At 45.3% G+C, this 21,421-nt stretch overlaps 1 protein-coding gene across 5 annotated transcripts in view; it reads right to left on the bottom strand.

Moving 5' to 3' along the window:
• Positions 1-239: 239 nt before the first annotated feature.
• The window catches only part of LOC144822965 (uncharacterized), a 441,318-nt gene continuing 420,136 nt past the window's right edge, over positions 240-21,421 (bottom strand). For all 5 annotated transcript variants that reach the window (XM_078681052.1, XM_078681048.1, XM_078681050.1 and 2 more), the window contains one exon: positions 240-1,878. In XM_078681052.1, coding sequence (XP_078537178.1) covers positions 1,589-1,878 — 290 coding nt within the window. In that variant the 3' untranslated portion in view covers positions 240-1,588. The remainder of the gene's footprint in view (positions 1,879-21,421) is intronic.

Genomic DNA, 21,421 nt, shown 5'->3' with positions numbered 1-21,421 from the left:
AACAGATCGAGACAAGGCTCAAGAGGCTGTGGGTTTGATAGGAGTTTGACGAATCGACTCTGGAACTGAACTGTAATACAAACATTTCAAAATATCATCTATGAATAATAATAAAGTAACTACATGTAATTACAACATCATGAATCTAATTTAAATTAAACAATTACACCTTGAAAAAATACAATTCAAAAGGTTAATTACAAAATGCATACAAAAATTAGTGATACTGAGAAGGGTCATTTTCCACAACAGAAATAAAACAATTTTATTACACATAATTCACTTTCAAATACAAAAATGAGTGATGCTAAGAAGGGTCATTTTCCACAACAGTAATAAAACAATTTTATTACACATAATTCACTTTCAAAACAATTGTAATAACATGATTGTTTTAAATAATTGAATTAATATAAAAGTGCACTGAGTAATCATAAGAAAAAGCAATAGGATTATTTTAGGGAGAGTAATATGGAAACAATTTGTAAATTAATACATTAAAATAAATATAATATTAGGCAGTTGATACTGGTGTGGAGCCAGTCCCATCGAAGGCTGGGGTAATGGGTCTGGTCCACAACATTGGCTTCCCGTACTCCCCTGCCCACCATTATCCAAAAGATTCTACACCTCTAGCTGAACATACACGTCACAGCATATAGTCTTAATTTTGCGAGGTGATTTTTTCATTTCCCCAATTGATGCTCTCATCACATTTTTATGTGCTTGGGTATTTTGCCATTCAGTCTTTGATACACACTATTTTTTTACTTTAACATATGAGCACAAATTATTTTTAAAAAAACGAAATACTTTTTTTAAAAAAATGAATACACGTGCAGTAAAACAATCAGTGCGGTACTGCCTGAAGCAGCTTGTTTATACCATGGGGTAGGTAAAATAGATCAAATTAGAGAAAAGAAATGTTGAGTCACAGAGTTGAAGGTAACTGGAAAAGTTCACTTCATTTCACTGTTTACAGTATTCAGTCATCAATGGACCTTTACATACAAAAGCTGAAAAAACATTTCAAGTATTAAGATATTTGGGTTAATAAACAAAAGTGTGCAAGAAAAAGTGACCACAATGGCGGCAGACCTTGGAGTGTGGTAGAAGCAAATAATCATGCTTGGTGGTGACAGAAATCATAGTGTGGTGAGAATTCCAGCCAAAACTGAAAGACATGATAGCCACTCCTTCTTTAATTGTTCTTGTTTTGGGGCTATCCTGGTGTTGAAAGAATGGAGTCTGATGGTGAAGAATGTGCCACCACAGACTCCTAGCCTCAGCTACAACTTGGCTGTTAAGACATTCTCCATGAGAGGTGATACATGACTTTCAGGCCCAATTGCCTCCGGTCTCTGTTTTTGCATTGCAAGAACATCAGTCCATCTTATTAAGTCAGCACCCCTTCTCTAGAAGTATCCTGCACAGACTGCCAGTCAATGCCAACCTTGTTGTAAAGTGCCTGAGTAACAATACAGGTACATGCTCTCTTTAAGAGGAAGCACCTTTGATAAAGTCCCACTTTAACACACTACTGCAGCCACAAATGCTCTTTACGATACTGTGATCCTTGTACAAAGATTTAAATGAACCTCAGAGTGTAACATGCATCTTGTCTTGGTTCTTCGTTGATCACTTCACATCTAATGTTACATTGATCCTCCGCTTCATTCGTTTCTATAGTGACATAAGATATGCATCCTCCTTCAATGTCTTCCTTTCGTATGTTTCTGCTGTTAACGGGATACATGCCCTTGTACCAGTAGATATCGGTGTCATTAGAATGGCAACCGGACACTATGCAGCAAAGGATAACGTCTTCACCAGCCTTTGGGTTCTTGGTGACACACTGTATTTTTAAGACTTCAGCCTCTACAAGAGAGAAAGAGGGATGCACACACATTCAGGTAAATAATTATCTTAGGAGCTAATATCAACCTGTATTAATAAATAGTTTGCTCTTCAGTATGGCTTTTTCTATGGAAAATAAGGAAGGTATTACTCAACTGTATTACAACTTCTGCAGGGTAACACTTTCTTGCTTTCCAAGGAACATGTGGGAGCAATGGTGCCAAATGTGCTGCATGTTGTAAGACCAAGACAACTTCTTCATTCCCTGCTTTTTTTTCGTACTTTTAGTACTTTTAAAATTATATTTTACCCTTGTAATTTTCAAAGGGTCGGAACTTCTGTTGTGGAGCGAAGGTAAATAGCAGTAGCAAGTGCAAAGGACCTCACTGAATTTGGAGATCTATATACAACCATGGGATGGCCCATCCAACCTCCTCTGGGTTCCTCCGCCTTATCTAAAGCAGGGAATACTCTTTTCCTGAAAGCAGAGCTGCAGCCATGCCTGTTATTCAGAAAACAATTGGCCAGACCCAACTTCACACAAATGGTGTCAGAGGGGTTGCCTAATTTAGGACAACCCCTCCTACACCATTCAGATGGTGTCCATCCATAGCATGCTAAGCAGAAAAAAGCCCCGATAGAGTTATGCTTTTTTCCAAACCAGACCGTTCACTTTGGAGGTTTATCTTCGGAAATAACATAAGGTGCAACAATCCTGTCATGCCCTCATAGCTTAGAAGGTGGACCTGATGTCACATTCATCCACCAAAACATATTCTGGCAGGAGCGCACAAAGGGAGGTGGGGCAACTTTCAATTAGGACAGCCGGCAGTGGCTGAGGCAGCAAAGATGCTACCGCACAAACTGTACAGCAGCTGCCGGACTAAAGGTACATTACCTGCACTGCAAGGGTACCAGAATGAATATATATTGCTCTAACATAACTCTTATTCTAGCTGCTTCCTCGATTCACAATGCGTTTGAAGATTTCGAATGAGTATATGAACAACAGAATGAACAAAGCAAAGGTTTTCCAAAGAATTTTGGTGTGCGGCATCTTACATAAATAGGTAAACATCACCAGAAAGGCCTGAAAGCTACCTTGGTTAATATTAAGGGGGAAGAATGTCATATAGGTTGGGTCCAACCAATAATAATCAAGGTTTTATTGTTCAGTGGATGCAAATTCATAAAGTTTGTTTGTCCAGATTCTTGCTCCACAGCTGTGAATATCTGTTGACTAAATTTAAATAGTATAGCTACGTAAAATTGTGCAGTATGTCATCTAAACTGAAGGTACGATAAAGGGGGAGGGATACAGCTTGATGTATGTGGATATCAGAAAGTATTATTAAAATGTCAAGTAGTTCATTCAGTTTAAAAATCAAGTTGTAGGTTATCGCAAACTAGATGTGCCAGAACTTCGAAACTTTGTTTAATTTCACTGTACTACATGTCACCAAGACCTTGAAGGAACGTGATATCATCACACAATGCTGTTACATATCATAAGAACTTAAACAACACAATTTAACCTAAGCTGCCTTCCAAATATAATTTATGGTTTAAAAGATAATTCTTAATGAAAGCTAGGCATTATTGATGCCTTCAGGGCTCCCTTTATACCATTACGCCTCCAGATGTGATAGACCCAGTCTTTTCTTCCTTGATATGAACAGGGCACGCTACTAAAATTAATGACTCATATAACAGTAGTTTTAATTCCGCCTTTTCTAATGTAAAGTCCTACCAGCAGCCCAGATGACCAAAATATTTTTGCACAAGTAAAATTAAAAAGCAAATAGTACCAGGGTCTGCACGTCTAGCATCAACACTGTCCTTCCTAAGAACCCACTGGCTCTCAGTCCCTCAGTTCATTTTGGTCTGTCATATTTAAGGAGTACGGTGCAGAGAGGTATGAACAGACCGGATTCATTACACTGATTACTTTCATATACCTCTACTCTCTTTTCCATGAGGCTCATAGGAATATTTTAAAGAACGCGTACATTTCTGATAGGGTATGGCACCCTACAAAGACCAAGCAAGGGAAGGTCAACTTAACACCTTCCTGCTGAGAGATCTTCTCTGCTAAATTTCTATGCTGCACTAACTTTTGATATGGACGGTGTGATGAATCTCTCCATCCCTCTGACCACTACCACCAACATCATCATTTTGGAGCACCTCTCTCTACGTCAAAAGAAGGAATGCCAAGAAGGAGGGAAGAAAAAAAGTTACTGGATCATGGAAACCTGACAGAACTTTGGTTAAAATGTTACAGTATAATCTAATAAAATCTATTGGTATGAACCTCACAAGAACACACTTTGTTTCACAAATAGCCAGCGATAATAGCAATTAGAAAAAAAACACTACTAGACATAACAAAACATTCCACATTCTTGCGCTAAACTGAGCGAAGGCATATTGAGCAGATTCGGAGGACCTTCAAAATGATTTCTAAAAGTGTGTTCTGAGAAAAATATATTCAGTTTCAGAATTCTAATACTTGACGAAAGGCAATAAATATGATCTACACTAGCTGACTAGTATACCAAACATGGTCAAGTGAGAAACACAAGACAACACATCAAGCTGCGAAATGGTTAAAAGATTGATCTCCTCGGTCCTATTTGCTGAGCACCACTGTACACACAGACTCACAGGGCTAGCCTGCTTACTATGCACTCACAGAAGCCAGGATACACACATGGGCCTCCTAAAAAGGAGGAAGATGTCTGCAGGGGCCTTTCTACCCGACTCATACCTCCCTGTTCCACACCGGTTTAAAATATGTATGCCACGTTTACCTCTGATGCGGGGATGTCAAGAGGGAACAGATCTTGCTTCCATGTTTTCTGGCTAAGAAGTTTGTAAATGTGAGACTCTGTTGCACAGCTACTTGTACTGTCATTGTAATAGATCGGACCATACATTTATGTTATGTAGGTTTTTTTTTGTTTATAAATCTTTTTATTGAAATACACATCGGCAAAACAGTACAGTGCAGAGGGTCGTGCAGGTCATACATTACAGTACGCATGGGTGTATGGATACATTGACTTCATCATAGAGAGGAACATCATGTGGATATAGGGTCATCATGCTCAATACTTCCAGGCGGTACACAGATCTCCCCTCTATTAACATTCCACGGATTCCAGATACGGGACCATTTCCTAGGACACCCCTTGCCAAATATACAGTTTTTTTCTCTGAACATACACCAATCAAAGTTCTTTCCCCAGGACTCCAGAGTGGGCGGTTGAGCTGCCCCCCACCATTGTGCGATATTTCGTATAGCAAACATGAACCCCAGTGTGACCCATTGCGTCTGAGAAGTGTTCAAGTCTGTGGGCTCCCAAATATTTAAAATACATTGTCTCGCCTCCGGGCGGAGAGAGACACGTAACACCTCATTGATTGTATCGTGGATTTGGAGCCAGTAAGATCTAATATGTGTGCATTCTCAGATGGTGTGCATGAATGTTCTGGTGAGGCCGCAACCCCTTTTGCATTCGCCTGTGTCAGACCACCCCATGTGCACTAACCGGGGCCCTGTTATGTAGATCCTATGAAGGATTTTTAGCTGAACCAGTCGCACGCGTGCCGGAATAGCCACTTCTTTAGGGGAGGATACTGCAGCTTGCCAATCCTCAACGTAAAGTTTTATCCCATCCTGTGTCCACTTGTCCCGCAGTATCCTTAGAAGGTCTGCCATGTGATTGATTAACTTTTTATACATTAATGAGATTGTTTTGTCGGGAAGGTGACTGTCTAAAACTCTGTCTTGAAGGGGAGAGGCCTCCAGGGGATCGGAACCCTTAGGCAACAAAGATTGGTGTAAGTGTGAGACCTGTGCATAACGAAAATACTCGGTGCCCGCAAGCTCATAATCGCTCTGAAGCATGTTTGTAGGTTTTTAGGTCTCGTGACCTATCAATGCGCATGCGCATTGAGAGAAGCGAGACTATAGGGCTTTAAACAAAGTTTAACTAACTGTGGCGATTTGGTGCTGTGCCCGTGGCTTTTAGGTCAATGCGCAAGCGCATTGACCTAAAATGCGCGTGCACATCACCAAATCGCCATCTGTTCCCTCAGCCGCAATCCTCCCACACCTTTGAAGTGAAGCTTAGCTTCACTTCAAAGGCCCCGGCTGCTTCACACCCTCATGCCGCTCTCCCCGCTCCGCCCCATCCCCTGCCCGCCGTGTGCATTTCTCCTCCCCCCCCTCCCCACAGCAATGCCCTCCGTCTTGTTTCCTTTCTTGTTTTTTACTCTCATCCATTCTCTCTCACTGTGTTCCATTCCTCTAATACTAGGCGCTTCTCGAGTTCAGGTTCTCCCCTTTTCTTCCACTCCTCCGCAGCGCCTTGGTTTCCTCAGTGACTTTACGTCCTTCTAAGCGCTTCTCAAGCTCAGCCTCTCTCCTTCCCTTCACAGCGCTTTGGCTTCCTCAGTGACTTAATGTCCTTCTAGGCGCTTCTCGAGCTCAACCTCTCTCCTTTCGCTCCAGCACCCCTCCACAGTTCCTTGGTTTCCTTAGTAACTTTACGTCTTCTAGGCGCTTCTCGAGCTCAGCCTCTCTCCTTCCCTTCACAGCGCCTTGGCTTCCTCAGTGACTTAATGTCCTTCTAGGCGCTTCTCGAGCTCGGCCTCTCTCCATCCCTCCAACCCTCCTCAGCGCCTTGGCTTCCTCAGTAACTTTGGGTGCTTCTAGGCGCATCTCGAGCTCAGCTCCTTTTCTAAAGCTTCGAATAAATTTACTTTTCACAACATTCGGAAAGGTCTAGGGAAAGCTTTGGAAGTTCACATCATCCTTCCCCACTGTGCCCTTCTCCAGCAGTCTTAGTCCATCGTAACCACAAACCCGACCCTTTCTCCTAGCCTCTGTGTGATCTTGGGCGCATCACTCAAGCAACGATAATGGATGCAAGAAGTTCAGCTTGTTATAGCTATTTTGCCTAATTTATGATGTATGGTGTTTGACAGGTTTTAAGTTTACTTCTTTTAAGCTGCTCACAAATAAACACGTTTTTCACTGCTGATTTCACACGCAACGCCACTCACACACGCAACTCATCCACGCAACCCCACTCATCCACGCAACCCCACTCATCGACGCAACGCCACTCACACACGCAACGCCACTCACCCACGCAACACCACTCACACACGCAACGCCACTCACACACGCAACCCCACTCACACACGCAACGCCACTCACACACGCAACGCCACTCACACACGCAACGCCACCCACACACGCAACGCCACCCACACACGCAACGCCACTCACACACGCAATGCCACCCACACACGCAACGCCACTCACCCACGCAACGCCACCCACACACGCAACGCCACCCACACACGCAACACCACTCACACACGCAACGCCACTCACACACGCAACGCCACTCACACACGCAACGCCACTCACACACGCAACGCATCCACGCAACGCCACTCATCCACGCAACGCCACTCATCCACGCAACGCCACTCATCCATTTGCAAAACCAAAAGGTCAAACTCTTCTATTGCGAGACCTATTGCATTTTCAATGCTTGTTTTTAACTTCCCTTTGGAAAGCTTCTAAAAAAAAAAAGAAACATTTAAAAAAAAGATTGCTTTCCTTTGCTAAGAACCAGTAGCTCTTGAAACAGTTTGAAGGCTGGTGGTAAACATTATGATTGCATGATTGATATTAAATTAGTGGTATAGACAAACATGGCAATAAGAACCAGGCAGTCAAGCTCAGTGATTGCTATAACGGGTGCACAACAATGCCCTATTGTTGAGATAGAAGGTTCCACCAGTGTAGGAGGTGGACTCACATCTAACTAAAGAATGTCTGAAAATGACAACTAATTTGGCCACTCAGACAGTGAGTCGCAACAATAATTTAATTAAAATCAGCTTTGAACTTAAGGAAAGACATGGAGAAATATCTCCCGAAATCCACAAGTTTGGTGTTTCAAGGGGGAAAGAAAGCTTTACATAGTCATAAAGTCAAATTACTACACTTTGTGTAACGCCTGGAAGCAAACTGATCAATTCTTGGATGACCGCACAATTGGAATATAACAGGGCTACAGAGATGTTCATCCTAACTGGTGAGGGGTGTAATTTAGCCGGCAGAACAGATTCAGCTAGGGGTTGGAAGCATGTTAGTTGAACTGCTGACAAGAACATTCTTTGCTAAAATTCAAGACGTGTTGTTTGTAAGGAGATAACCCTTTTCCGAAGACACACTGGATTATCATGACGTTAATCTTGAATTGCTCAAACCTGACAACCACACTTGAATAGAGACTGTACATAACTAGAACGAGAAAAAAGACATCAAACGGCAAAGAAACCAAGTTGTTCCTGTTTTCCCTTCTATATTCTACCATGGCTGATATCACTTCTGGGTAACTTCTGTGCTTAACCAGGGATTTTCTAAAGACGTTATTCTATCTGTCACCAATTTGCACCAATGGATAAAACAGATAAGGCACGTATTCCAGTAAATGGCCAAATGCAGAGTGAGGCAGCAATCCACCACTGTTATGTTTCACTGCCCACCTTGCAAACACCACTTCAAACATGCATGCTATAAAAAAAGAATCATTATGCTTCTTTGCCCATAACCATTTCTGGATTAGGGTATCACTGTTTTTATATAGCAGTGTTTGACAGTCCCCCCTAAGTGTAACTCTAAAGGTCTTCAATTATCTCTTTTGGATCTAATCAACTGTTATGCAGATAATAATTTAAAATTCAATCACAAAAACAAAGGCCTTGTTTTGTTGCAATTAATTCCAACACATTTTTAGGTTCAATAGGTTTGAAACAAGTGCATTACTATCTTAGTTCTGGTGTTATGCAAGACTGTTTTTGATGAAATACTGTAGAATACAGGAACCGTAAATACTGACTAGCGTTTAAGAAAACCAACAATTCCATTAAAATCCTGAACAAAGCACTTTGAACTTCATGTGTAATTTCTAGAAGACTGAAAGAAATGTATTATTTAGTTGGTATGCAGAGTTCAATCCTGCCCTGTAAAGATGGCGATTGTTAGATTAGGAATAAGTAGGGTTTGGACATTTCTGCCTTGACCAAGAAAGGACTTTGCAATATGAGCAATTGATAAAGGTATGGAACTACAACGCATCTAACAGAAAGTGCCAAAGATGCTTTCTTCATTTATGCTTATTCATGTTTGAAACATGACACTGCAGCCCTTAATCTATGTGGACCGACGTTAAGCAAATCCAATAAAAACCCAATGTCTTCAAACAATCTTCCTACATGTAAAGAGTCTAGATCTGAAAAATAGGCTGTGGCAGGTCACTGGACGGGCAAAAACGGATGGCCTCACCTAGGGATTACTTGGAGCATTTCCAGAGAGGGAAGTACTCTGTCGGACATGGAAAGGTCGTAGTATGACCTGAATGCCACAACTATGTCTCACTCCTGCTTGGTGTGCAAGTGTCCAGATGAATGGGAGCATAAAGTAGACGTCCATGACATTAGTCTACGTAACCAATAATAATACGACAACCCTTGCATCCCCAAGGATTATGTGCACATGAATCAATTGTTATGTTATGGGCATTTGTGGAGAGTACAAATCACCATGGAAGGTAGCCTGTCGCTCAAAAGCAGAAGCAGTGTGACTCAGTCACTGGATCTGATTTTGCATATGTGGAGGATGTGTGCAATTAGGAGTGCGGCTGAGCAGAGGTGTCGGGTAAGAATAAGGAAGTTAATGTGATTGTTGAGGTAAGTGTGGCCGTTTGCAAAGCTTTGTATGTGTGCGAGAGGAGTTTTAAGACTACGTTTTTGAATGGTGAGCCAGTGGAGGTCTTTGAAAAGTGGGATGATGTGGGTGTGGGGTGGGGCGGAGCCTGAGTGTGATTCTGGAAGCTGAGTTCTCTATGGTCTGGAGTCTTCTGGTCAGTTGCACTTTGACATCGTGGAGCTGCAGCACATATTCTCCTTGACCTGTCAGCAGTATTTGATACGGTTGACCATGGGGTGCTGATCAACAGTATCACTACTCTGGGCATTGAGAATAGGGCTAAATCTCTATTGACATCCTTTCTTACAATCATTAGAGATGGGTAACTTCAAATCGGTTTCCTTCTCTCTGCCCTGCGGGGTTCTGCAGGGTTCATCTATCAGTCCAACTCTGTTTAACATTTATGTTACAGAGTTGGCTCTTTTGGTCAAATCCTTTGGCCTTGCGTTAACCTCCTATGCCGATGACATCAAAATTGTCATGCCCGTATTCAAAAATGGTACTGAGGTCCACTTTTCATGATGACATGCTAGCAATTAGCTTCTGGATATCCAGACACTGCCTTAAACTTAACTGAAATAAAACTGAGGTGGTTCTGTTCTGTCCTCCTGCTTAGACCTGCTCAGAATGATTAAAAAGCATCCCAGCGGAGCCTAGAAAGACAGAACCAAGGCATTAGTCCTTTCAAAACTGGATTACTGCAAAGGTTTTTATGTTAACATGCAGGATAAAACCCTCACAAAGCTTCAGATGGTGCAGAATGTGACTGTCAGGCTTCTATCGGGGACCTCTAAATTCAACTCGATGGCCAAAGAAAATCAGCAGTTGTAATGGCTTCCAATAAGAAGACATATTCAATTTAAGGCACTGTGCATAGCCTACAAGGCTTTGCATAATAATGGTCCTGAGTTTCTGAAGAACTCCTTTCAGATATATACTCCTGGCAGACAGCTGAGATTGCTCGGGGCGAATCTCATGACCACTCCAGAATCAACAAAGCGAGTTAGGGAGGCTGGAGCTTTGTTGTCAGAACTACAAAGCTCTGGAACAATCTTACCTCTCACACCAGAGCTTTGCCCACACACATCTCCTTCAGAAAAGTGTTGAAAACGTGTCTCTTTAACAACTAGGTGCCCCTCCTGCTCAGTAGTAGTCAGCGTCGAGATACCTCAGGGTTATATGTGCATGTTACAAAATGCTGTAACATAACATAACAAACAACTGGTATATAAATTTAAAATGAAGAAGAAGACAGAGGGGATAGGGGATGGTGCTTGCAACTGGGCGCCACAGTAGTGTTACTGTGCATCCATCAGTGAGGGTTAATGTCAACATCCCAAGCGATTTTGCTCGTGAGAGTGCATATAGGCGCTGAATTCTGCATGGCAGTATATAATTTAGTAACAAGTCTCCGAGGAGATGGGGAGGTCAGAAACATCTCCAGCACCAGGAATGTAGGAGGGGCCTCATGGTATGAAGTGCTCAGGTGGTGGTGCGCAATTGGTAGTTGTGACGGATCCGCGTCCCCTACCTCGTCCGGACGACCTCGTCCCTCGAAGCCCCGGACCTCGCCATTCAACCCTGTGGCGTCCGTAGCAACCCGGACTCCACCAATCTCTCCTTCTTTTCAGGAGCCAATAGCAATAAGCGGAAAAACGTAAGAACTCACCAGTAACCCCGGAAGTCCCTCCCGCAATCCGGAGGCGGAGTGCGGAAAAGCCAGAACCGAAGAGAGCAGGGTGTTCAAGCAGGAGGACTCGTGGCAGGAGACAGCGTGCGTAGAACCTATGGAGACGAGCGGTGAAGCGGAAGAAGAAGACGAGGTCTGGACCGAGGACTGGTGGAGTCCGGTGGAGGAGGTTGGAGAGCGGCCTCAACCTGCGGGAGAGATGCAGCGGGGCACGTGAGTACCGACTCCCCTTGTACAGAGAGTGTAAATATAAGCGTGTAAAATAGTTAAACCCACACCTTGCACCCAGCACTGTAGAACTCTGTATATTACCCGTTTGAAGTCACAGGCACAGTTGTATATAAATCCCCCCGCACTTCCCCGGCACTCCGTCACCCTTCTACCCTCCCATTCTTCCTCTTTTCCCCTCTTGACCCGTCCCCTACCTTCCTCACGTTCGCTCGAAGTCCCACACCCCCTTGGTGAAGGTTTACGGCATAAGCCTGTTATTGCTAGTCAGATTAACGGCCCTTTTTCTCTCTCTCCTTCCCATACCTCCAAAGAGCCGCCATCCCGGTGACCAACCGTCTAATCCCTCGGGAAGCAGCCTTCAACACCACTTCTGGCCAAGCACCTTCCCTCCGTGAAGAGCCATCGTCTCGACATCGGGCCAAGCACCGCTTCAAGACCCTGTTCTCCCCCCCCCCCCCCCTTCGAACTGTATTGACAATAAAAATCGGCTAAGACATAGCCCACTATATACGGCCTCCACGCCTGTTATTTTGGTCCGCCTACACCCCACGATCACAGTAGTATGTGAGTGTATCTAGTAAGGTAGCATAACCACCCTGCAAGGCCTTCTGTAGTGTAACAAAGGTGCCGTCAGGGTAGATTCCACCCATAATTGTGAGGCTTAACTTACGCAATCTAGCACATATCTCAGGTAACTCAGAATGTGTAATAAGGGGTGTCCAATAATTGGCCCCGATTGGCCAAAGAGACTCTCGACATGGGCCCTGCGCCACAGCTCACCCCATGCCCACACCGTACACAACACAGTGTCAATTCTCTCCTGTGTATGCTCAAGAGGGAGGAACAATGCAATCTGCAAATGGCAAGGGGCCAGGCGATCACATTCAGGGCAGGTGGGCCAGGAATTGAAAGGAAAACAGCCAATCATGGGCGAACTGGGCTTGTGTGTTGAAATAGTCCATGTCAGGGGCACCTGTTCCAAGAGGAGTGTCATGATCTCCCAAGCTATGCGCGGCTGACGACCTACCCAGGCCAAGGAGATAAGATGATATCTGATTTGTTGACAGAGGTGAAGGTGCAAAGGTGGAGTTAGATTAATGAAAAGGTAGAGGAATTTGGGAAAAATATCAGTTTCCTTATGGCCTTGAGTTGTCCACTCACCACTAACCGCAGGAATCTTCGGTGGTTGGGTGGATGGGAATATGGAATCAAGTGCAGTCATGAAGTCGCCTTACTGCAGCAGAGGGAAGACATCCTGAAGTGTGACCTTGTGGAAATGTTCTGGCGAGACATACTTGTTGATGAGCCGAAGATCAAGTATAGGTCCGAGGGAGCAATCTTCCTTGGGAATGAGAAGGTACAGGGAGTACACCCCTTTACAGCAATGTAGTGACGGCACTGGCTCAATGGGGCCTTTGGCAAGTACGGAGTGCATCTCCTCTTGGAGCAGATTCTGGTGTTCTGTGGACAACTTCTGTGCGCATAAGGGGAGAAATAGGGTGGTGTTTGAGTGAGTTCTAAGCAATACCCCTCACATATGATGTCTAGAACTGATCAGTCAGAGGTAATTTGGGGTGGTGGCTTCTTTAAGAACTGCCCCTTTGCCTCTACCCTTACTATTGGCCCCATGCCCTCCCCTGTAGTAACCCAGTGAAGGAGCCTGCTGTAGGTGTTGGAAACCTTGGGTATGGCAACTGTCTTGGCTGTGTTGCTGCCCTGTGGGCAGCGCAAGGAACCTCGGACAGTGGTGGTCTATAGGGGCACCATGGCTTTAGCTGTCCTTCTTGATCTTTTCTAGCATCTCATCAACCTGAGGGCCGAAAACATATTTGCATCAAAGGGCACATTCAGAAGGAATTACTGTACCTCCTGTTTAAAACCAGAGATACCTAGTTATTCATGATGGCAGAGAAAAAGACTAGCATTATTAATGCTGCAAGCAGCTGTGTCCACTGCATCCATAGCACACCGGATGTTGGTATTGCAGATAATCTTTCCCTCTGTTACCAACTCATGCCCAAACTTGCCGTATTGCACTGGGAGAAGTTAGATAAGATCCTCAATCCGATCCCAGTGGGCACGATCAAACCGGGAGAGTAAGCCCACAGAGTTGGTGATGCACCATTGCATGGTAGACTGCGCTGAAACACACATGAAAAAACCGCAGCATTGGCCAGGAACTCATCCGAGCTGACGTGGTTATTCCCAAGCCCAAGAGCGACTTATTGGCGCAATGGTATCTCAAGACTATTGAGGGCCACCACAAGTGTGGTAACTGCGTCGCCTGCTCTAGCACAATAGAAGGCGATGAGTTCGTACACCATGCGACCAAGTGGAAGCACAAAGAATTTTCTAATTGCAGAACAAAGAACGTTGTGTACATGATTCTATGTCCGTGCCAATTAATTTACATCGGAAAAACCAGTCAGCAAGTCAACCAAAGAATAAGCCAGCACCGATCGCGAATTAAGAAAAAGGTGATGTCTGCTCCAATGGTGGAGCATTTTTGGGAGAAGTCGCACAATGAACAAGAATTTAAATGGTCTGTTCTGTACACCATAAATTCTAGGTCAAAATGCCACGACGTTGAGCGCGTTCTGTTACAAAAAGAAGCGTATCTGATTTTAAAATGTAACAGTGCACAGACTGGTTTGAATAACCTGTCTGAGATAGTGCATATTTAATTACATCTGTCCTGATTTGCACCGGTTAGACATCCCTGGTTTGCCCGCTGGCCTTGGTCCTCTATCTCATGAGAACAGGTCACCGGCCCAGAGAAGCCACCTAAAGCGCTAGCACATCTTAGCCCAGTTATTAGTTTGTCTCAAACACATAATACATTAAATATTTGGAAGGGAAGTACCCACGACCTTTAAACTATGATACGGGGTTGCCAACGATATGCCCAGCGACCAAATTTAAGCAAATGCGATTTATGGGACTACATGCCCCACAATGCATCGGTACCGTTTTGGCATATAACAAACAGGAAACAGCGGCGGCCATCTTTATTGAGAGAAATTCGAATCTTGCAGTACAGAGCAGCAGCTCCAGCCACAGGTATTTGCCCAACTTGCACTAACGCGCGCTTGTTTAGCGCTGAACTAGTGAAAACATCCCACTAAGGTTGCGCTTTGTTTTTCCCTTTAGAATGCTGAAATCAACAGCCCCATTCATGTGCAAATGAGAGATCAAACCAAGGTAGGCAATCTCTCTTCGAATTCTCCAAGCGAGTGTTAAATACAATTTGCACGCCGCAAAGCCCCTGAATGTCAATCTTTCTCATATCCCAGAATCCAAATTGATGGTTACGCCGCTGCTAATGGATCCTGCCAGCACTCGGCACTACCTAAAGTAAAAGGTACGCTTTCACTTCCCCAAACTGTTTTAGCTATCGATACAGTCAATGAATCACTTACTTAAAAAACATCCTTGAAATCTTTCTAGGCTTCTCTGCTTGGCCACGTTATTCATTTAAACGGACCTCCAAAAGACCCCCTCTGAAATTCTACACTGAGCAGCCTTGGTATGTAGCCCACACCGTCATTATAGCTACTTCATGGTAATAAGGAGCCCACACATTAGACTAAGCAAAACATTGCTTTTGTATCCTACAGATACAAGATACACACAGCCCTGATGACAGACCAGTGACTCCAGTCTGGTCTAGAAACGCGTCGGCAGTGTTGGTTGGGAGATACAAAGTATCATTGTTGTATAAAAGCTAGGACCGGCTGGTCCAGCATTAAAACATATATAAGTCATTTAATTACTTATATTTTATCCTCCCAACCCCTAGTTTCTCTCATTCAGTGTTTGCAAGTTTTTTGTTGTTTGTGATAAAAATGTTTGTATTATTTTTTCAATAATGTCTGATGTGGGAATACTTTCCAATGTATGTCATAATGGTTTCTAAATGTGTAAATAGTCTTTGCCTTTAATGTTTGCTAAAGTTTGTTTAGCCTTGTAAATATTTGTAATCAATGTCTTTTTTCTGTCAGCAATTTTTTCAAAATATAAAAAATAGAAAATGATTGACACAAAATAATGGTGTCTAGGGTAGCGATAATAAATTGTTTCTTACCCTATATCAAAAAATCGTATTGAGTCACTGTGGTTTGGGCACTTCGTGTTGCTTACTATTGTCATTAGGTCTAGCCCTCACCACATAAAGGACCTAACCCCTTTTGTTCCCAATTGATAGAGCGGGTGCATACCCGCGAGGGTCTTTGGACTGAATATAGTCCTTTGATTAAAATACATTCATCTGATTGGAAGGACTTTTAGTCTCTCCACAATATGGCAGAAAAAGACACTCTGTCTTTCACTGAGACACATATACAAAAATTGATAGCTTCATCTCCTTTCTCCTCGGTAGCTTTGAGCACTAGCGCAAAAGAGCAAAACGAATCAGATAAGTTGATTCGACTCCGCAAAAAACACGCGAGAACAGAGCTACACGGTTACTTTCTCTTGAAGCACCTCAAGGGTGGAACTATCCCTTGGGGCCTTCAGGTGAAAAACGTACCCGTCATCTTTACAGAAGACGCTGAGTACAAAAAAGGTTTTAGCTACATTAATACCAAATGCAGCCGGGACCTTATGGTCCATACCATCGAAACGGCACAACGTTTATGTAACACGGAAGCACAGGAAATAGAGGAATTGGCCAAGTCCATTGAGACCAGCCAGGTGGTCACCGATGCAAAGTCCCTTCTGGACAAAATAGACAAAGACATCCAAATCTTTAAGGACAATACTATAATTGACAAAAACAACAGATACGAGCGCGACGTCAAGGGGTTTAAAATAGAACAAGTTTACCCATTCTTACGCGAGGACTACTTCTCACAATCAGATTCGCGTCAGGCCTTATCAACATACCAGGGCAGATCCAGAAACCGATTTAGTACTTTCTCAAGCACATCTTCTTCAGATTCATCGGGGTCCGACAATAGAAACCAAAAGAAGGGAGTGTCTTTTTTAGACAAAGGCAAACAAACAAAACCCAGGTACAAGATACCATGGGAAATGCGAACCCGGAGCAGCAATTACAAGTCATAGGCAGCTCCTCAACTGTAGTTAATTTGTCATCTAGAGTTTTGTCTATGGAGGAGGAAACAGTACTCAATCTTGGCTAAAATTCGTACCTAGTAGGAATACCGATTTTACTAAATTGAAAATGGAAGCAATAGAATTTTGCCATAAAATCAGACTGAAGGCGTTTTTCGCCAATGCCCCATTAACCTCTAGTGTAGAAACAACTGGTTTAAGGAACAAATCTACTTTTGTTCCTTATACTAATATCCCTAAACAGGTTCAAGCCTTCGAACAGATATTACTGTCTTCCATCACCAAGATGGAGAAAGCCAAGACCTTCACTAGGCAAAATATGAGTAAAAAACAGAGAGACATAATAGGTTCGCTCAAAAACGACCCTTCCATAGTGATTAAACCGGCGGACAAGGGCGGGGCGATAGTCATCTGGCCCCACCCTATGTACCTGTCAGCGGGTGGCAAGCAGGTCAACAACACCATCTGGTATCGCGCATTAACAGAGGACCCCACAAAGGACATTCAGGGACAAATTGCGAGAGTCTTGGACTCCGGCAAAGAAAGTGGTTTCCTGGGCAATAACGAGTATGATTACCTCTTAAAGAAGTGCCCCAGGACTCCTGTCCTTTATCTTCTTCCGAAGATACACAAGAATCTGACAGAGCCCCCCGGACGTCCTATCGTGTCGGGTTGTGACTCTTGTTTAGAGCCAATAGCGCAATATGTGGATTTTTTTCTAAAGCCATTTGTTTGCCAGGTTAAATCTTATTTGCGGGATACAACCGATTTTTTGAACAAAGTCGAAGGTACCATCTTTGATCCGCAACTGCAAATCATGGTTACAATGGACGTTACGTCCTTGTATACCCAAATCCCCCAGGAAGAAGCCCTAGAAGTAATGCAGTTATATCTGGACATGAGAGAAAGACCACATAGGGTTCCGACTGCCTTCATTCTAGAATTGGCAGCAATAGAGGGGCGCTAGGTGGCGCACTTGTGCATGGACGCCTTCTCGTGAGGCTCTCACATCCTGGCGACACCAATCCTGTAATTTATCCTTTTTTCGGTGTCGGATCGGGCTGAAATCGCCCCCATCTGTTGAGGGTATTGCACGAAGGCTCTGGTGTGAGTTTGGCGCTGATTACTCACTGCCTGCAGCTGTTGGAGGCTTTCCCGTCTTCCGCGACCTCATCTGCTGGAGATCTCGGCGCGGCCGGACGGCTTGCCTGCGGACGCGAGGTCGGGGCTTCAATAACGCCAGCTGGGCCCTGAAAGGCGCAAAACTCTCGGAGTGCCGCGGAATAGCGGCGGCGGAGGACTACGTTGGCAATTCGTTCCTAGAGGCGGCGCATTGCATGCTGAGACGACGCGGTCCGGACCCTCTTGCACACCGAGGTACTCTCAGCGCTCTGTCTGCCCTTCAGATAGCCTGCCCCTGTCTGCTTCTGCCGGGTGCGACCGTTGTCCTGCCGGGACCCCTTCGAAAGTGGCGGCCATCTCGGAAGAGGGACTTCATTACTTGCTAACCTTCAAAAGTCACTGCTTTGCCTGCCCCCAGTGATTGGAGTGCCTCGCTGGGCGCTACTGCTGTGTGCCACTCGGGATTGCAGGAGACATTACAGCTGGCTGGGGAGCCCGCCATTTCCTCTGTCATATCTCTCCCTGCATCCGATTGCGAGGTGCGGGAGGCGGGCGGTACTGGCGGGAGTCTGTGGCAGTGGGCGCTGCTGGTGGTATAACCTTCCTCACCTGAGACTGCAAGAGACGCTCCCCGGTCACCCACCACCTACTGACACTGCTTATGCTCTGGGGTACGGACCTTCGGCGGCGATTAAAGTGAATAACACACGCATGCTGCGCTGCCACTTGGGGGATGCAGCGCTACATGGCCCTCGGAGACATGACTGCGGCGCTACACTAGGCACATGTACCAGAGGTGAGCTCAAGCGCATTACAGAGCTGTGGTGACTGTTGCCTGCTCCCTACGTCCTGGAGATCTTACATTTGCATATATACTATCCGACTAAGAGTACAGCTTACTGCTCCTGTTTGATCTGCGCTCCTATACTGCGAGCAATAGTCCTGTGGTGGCTGCGACCTCAGTGTCCTACTAATAAGTGTTGCACGTTGGGACGGATATCCAGTGATACTCCTTGCCGGCTCTCGTGTTGAACTCAGAGGGGTGTGCTGTGACCAGGGGAGGCGACGGACACCCACCTTTACCTGCCGGCTGCACCCCCACGCAAGCGCTGTTCCCTAACGACGCTCGACTGGGTGGTGGGGGTTCTACGACGGTTCTGAACAACGTGATTGTACATACGTAACGCACCTGCTGCCTGCCATATTGTGAACTGATACACTTGACCTCACTCAGTGGTGAAGATGGGTCGACCTGATGGGCGCCAACCGAAGCTCACGTTTGATGCCGCAAAGAAGACGACTCGCAATAGCCCGGAACCTCAGAAACAGATAGAGACTGGCAATCCTGCTGATAACCAGGCGACCACCTCCACGGATGTCCAGGAAATCCTTTGTGAGATGCGTCAAGGATTCGCGACCATTGCGGACAAGGTGGACAGAATGTCGTCCCGTATGGATGCTGTAGTCCACAAGCTTGATGTCCATGAGGGGAGGTTGAAGGAGGTGGAACAGGGAGTCTCGGATGTCGAGGATACCTCAGGACAGCACACAACGCGACTTACACGGATGGATGACTTATTGCGCACTATAGCGGCGAAGAACGAGGATTTGGAGGCGAGAAGCCGGCGTAACAACATACGCATAGTAGGAATTCCGGAATCCACCAACGTGGGAAAAATGCAGGACTATGTGGAAAGACTTCTGTTGACCGCAGTGGGCTCGGAAGCGTTCTCCCCTCAGTTTATAGTCGAAAGGGCGCATAGATCCTTGGGTCCGGTACCCAAACCGGGCATGAAGCCGAGGCCTATCATAGCCCGCCTGCTAAACTATAGGGACAGAGACACTGCATTGTGGGCGGCTCGATCCTCCAACAAGCTCACCTGTGATGGTAATGATTTCACAATCTTTCCTGACTTTACGCCCATTGTCCAGGAAGAGCGGCGCAAGTTTTTGGATGTTAAAGCCAAGCTTCGTACGCTGCAACTCGACTACGCATTACTCTATCCGGCTAGATTGCGTGTCACCTATCAAGGGCGCTAAAAGTTTTTTACGAAACCACAGCAAGTTGAGGATTTCATCAAACAATTTAAACGTACAGCGCACCAGAATAGAGAAGGGATGGCTGAGCTTGATCGCAGAAACGACCAGCTGGAGGACAAGGAACAGTGACTCCACGGATTTTGAACGGCTTGATATCATTCTGGTTCCTGTATGTGAGTACTGGTTTGAGGCTTGCATTGTGGCAATGGCTGCGAGCGTAGCCTCTGTTTCTTCTCGACTATGTGATGGGCGGGGGCTAAGACCCGAGAACACTGATTCTTATCCTCGTCGCCAGGTACCCCCCTCTCTCCCTCCAACTGGGTGAGCTCCGCCATTGGGAGCTGCAGGAGAAGAGGGGGTGTTGTGTCGCCACCTGGAATGTTACCTAGCGGGTATTACCCATATGGTTACTGTTGTAGTAGGGTATGTTTTCACCCTTGGTTGTTGAGAGAATCGGGGTGGGGGAGGGTGGGTGATGGCACTGGCGAGTTTGGGATGCCTCTGTGGGAGGTGGGGGGGGAATGGGGGTATGCATGGATGTTACGTGAATTGGTGAGTGTGAGATACATAAGCAAACCGACGCAGCAATATGCTGGAGTGATGTGAGAGGGACTATTGATTGTGCTACATTGATGTTGTGGAAGATGCATTGTACTCTCTTAGAGCAGGGTCAAACATACAACTACGGGTGCGGGGATTGTAAACCAATGTAATTTCATATCCTGGAATGTGCGTGGACTGAAAGATGCACGAAAACGTAGACAATTGTTGGCGTATTGGGATAGACATAATGTGCAGGTGGTTATGCTGCAGGAAACTCACAATCCCCCGTCAACTGATTCTGCATTCGGCACGAGATGGGCAGGCGTGAGGGTTTTTTCTAACTATTCCTCCTACGCCAGGGGTACTGCCATTCTTATCCATCGGGCTCTTCCGTTCACACTGCAGGGTCAGCATGTGGATAAAGAGGGGAGATATGTGATTGTGTGGGGGAGGTTAGGTGGGGCAACGATTACCGTTGCCAATTGTTATGCTCCTAATGTTGATGATCCCCACTTTTTCACACGGCTATGGGGAATCATAATGGATGTGGGTTCCAGGTATCTGATTTGGGGTGGAGACTTTAATGTAGCCCTGAACCCGAGATTGGATAGAGCAGATAGTTGCTCAGCGTATCATATCAGGGCGAGAGATTCCCTTCAGGGGGTAGTTGAAGAGGGAGGGTTGATTGATGGTTGGAGATATTTACATCCTGAGCTACTGGAAGGCACACACTTCACGTCCTACACAGAAACATGGGCCAGAATCGATTACATCTTTGTGTCCCAGAATTTAGCACCGAATATATTGCTTTCTCAACATTTGCCCAAAACACACTCCGACCATTGCCCCGTTCTAATGACTTTAGATATGCCCGGATTTAATAAACCTCGCCCGCCCTGGCGATTAATTCCCAGCATTCTGATAGATACTGTCTTCCGTGAAGAACTCAGGACCGACATAGAAGACTTCTTCCCCCGAAACAAGGATACAGTGGATAGCGTAGAAACAGTTTGGGAGACTTTCAAGGTTACGGTACGGGGTTGGTGCATCGCTAAGAGCTCCGGGGT

The sequence above is a fragment of the Lissotriton helveticus genome, chromosome 3_1 (genome assembly GCF_964261635.1).
Source record: "Lissotriton helveticus chromosome 3_1, aLisHel1.1, whole genome shotgun sequence".
Lineage (NCBI taxonomy): Eukaryota > Metazoa > Chordata > Amphibia > Caudata > Salamandridae > Lissotriton > Lissotriton helveticus.
This window is presented reverse-complemented; position numbering and strand designations above follow the sequence as displayed.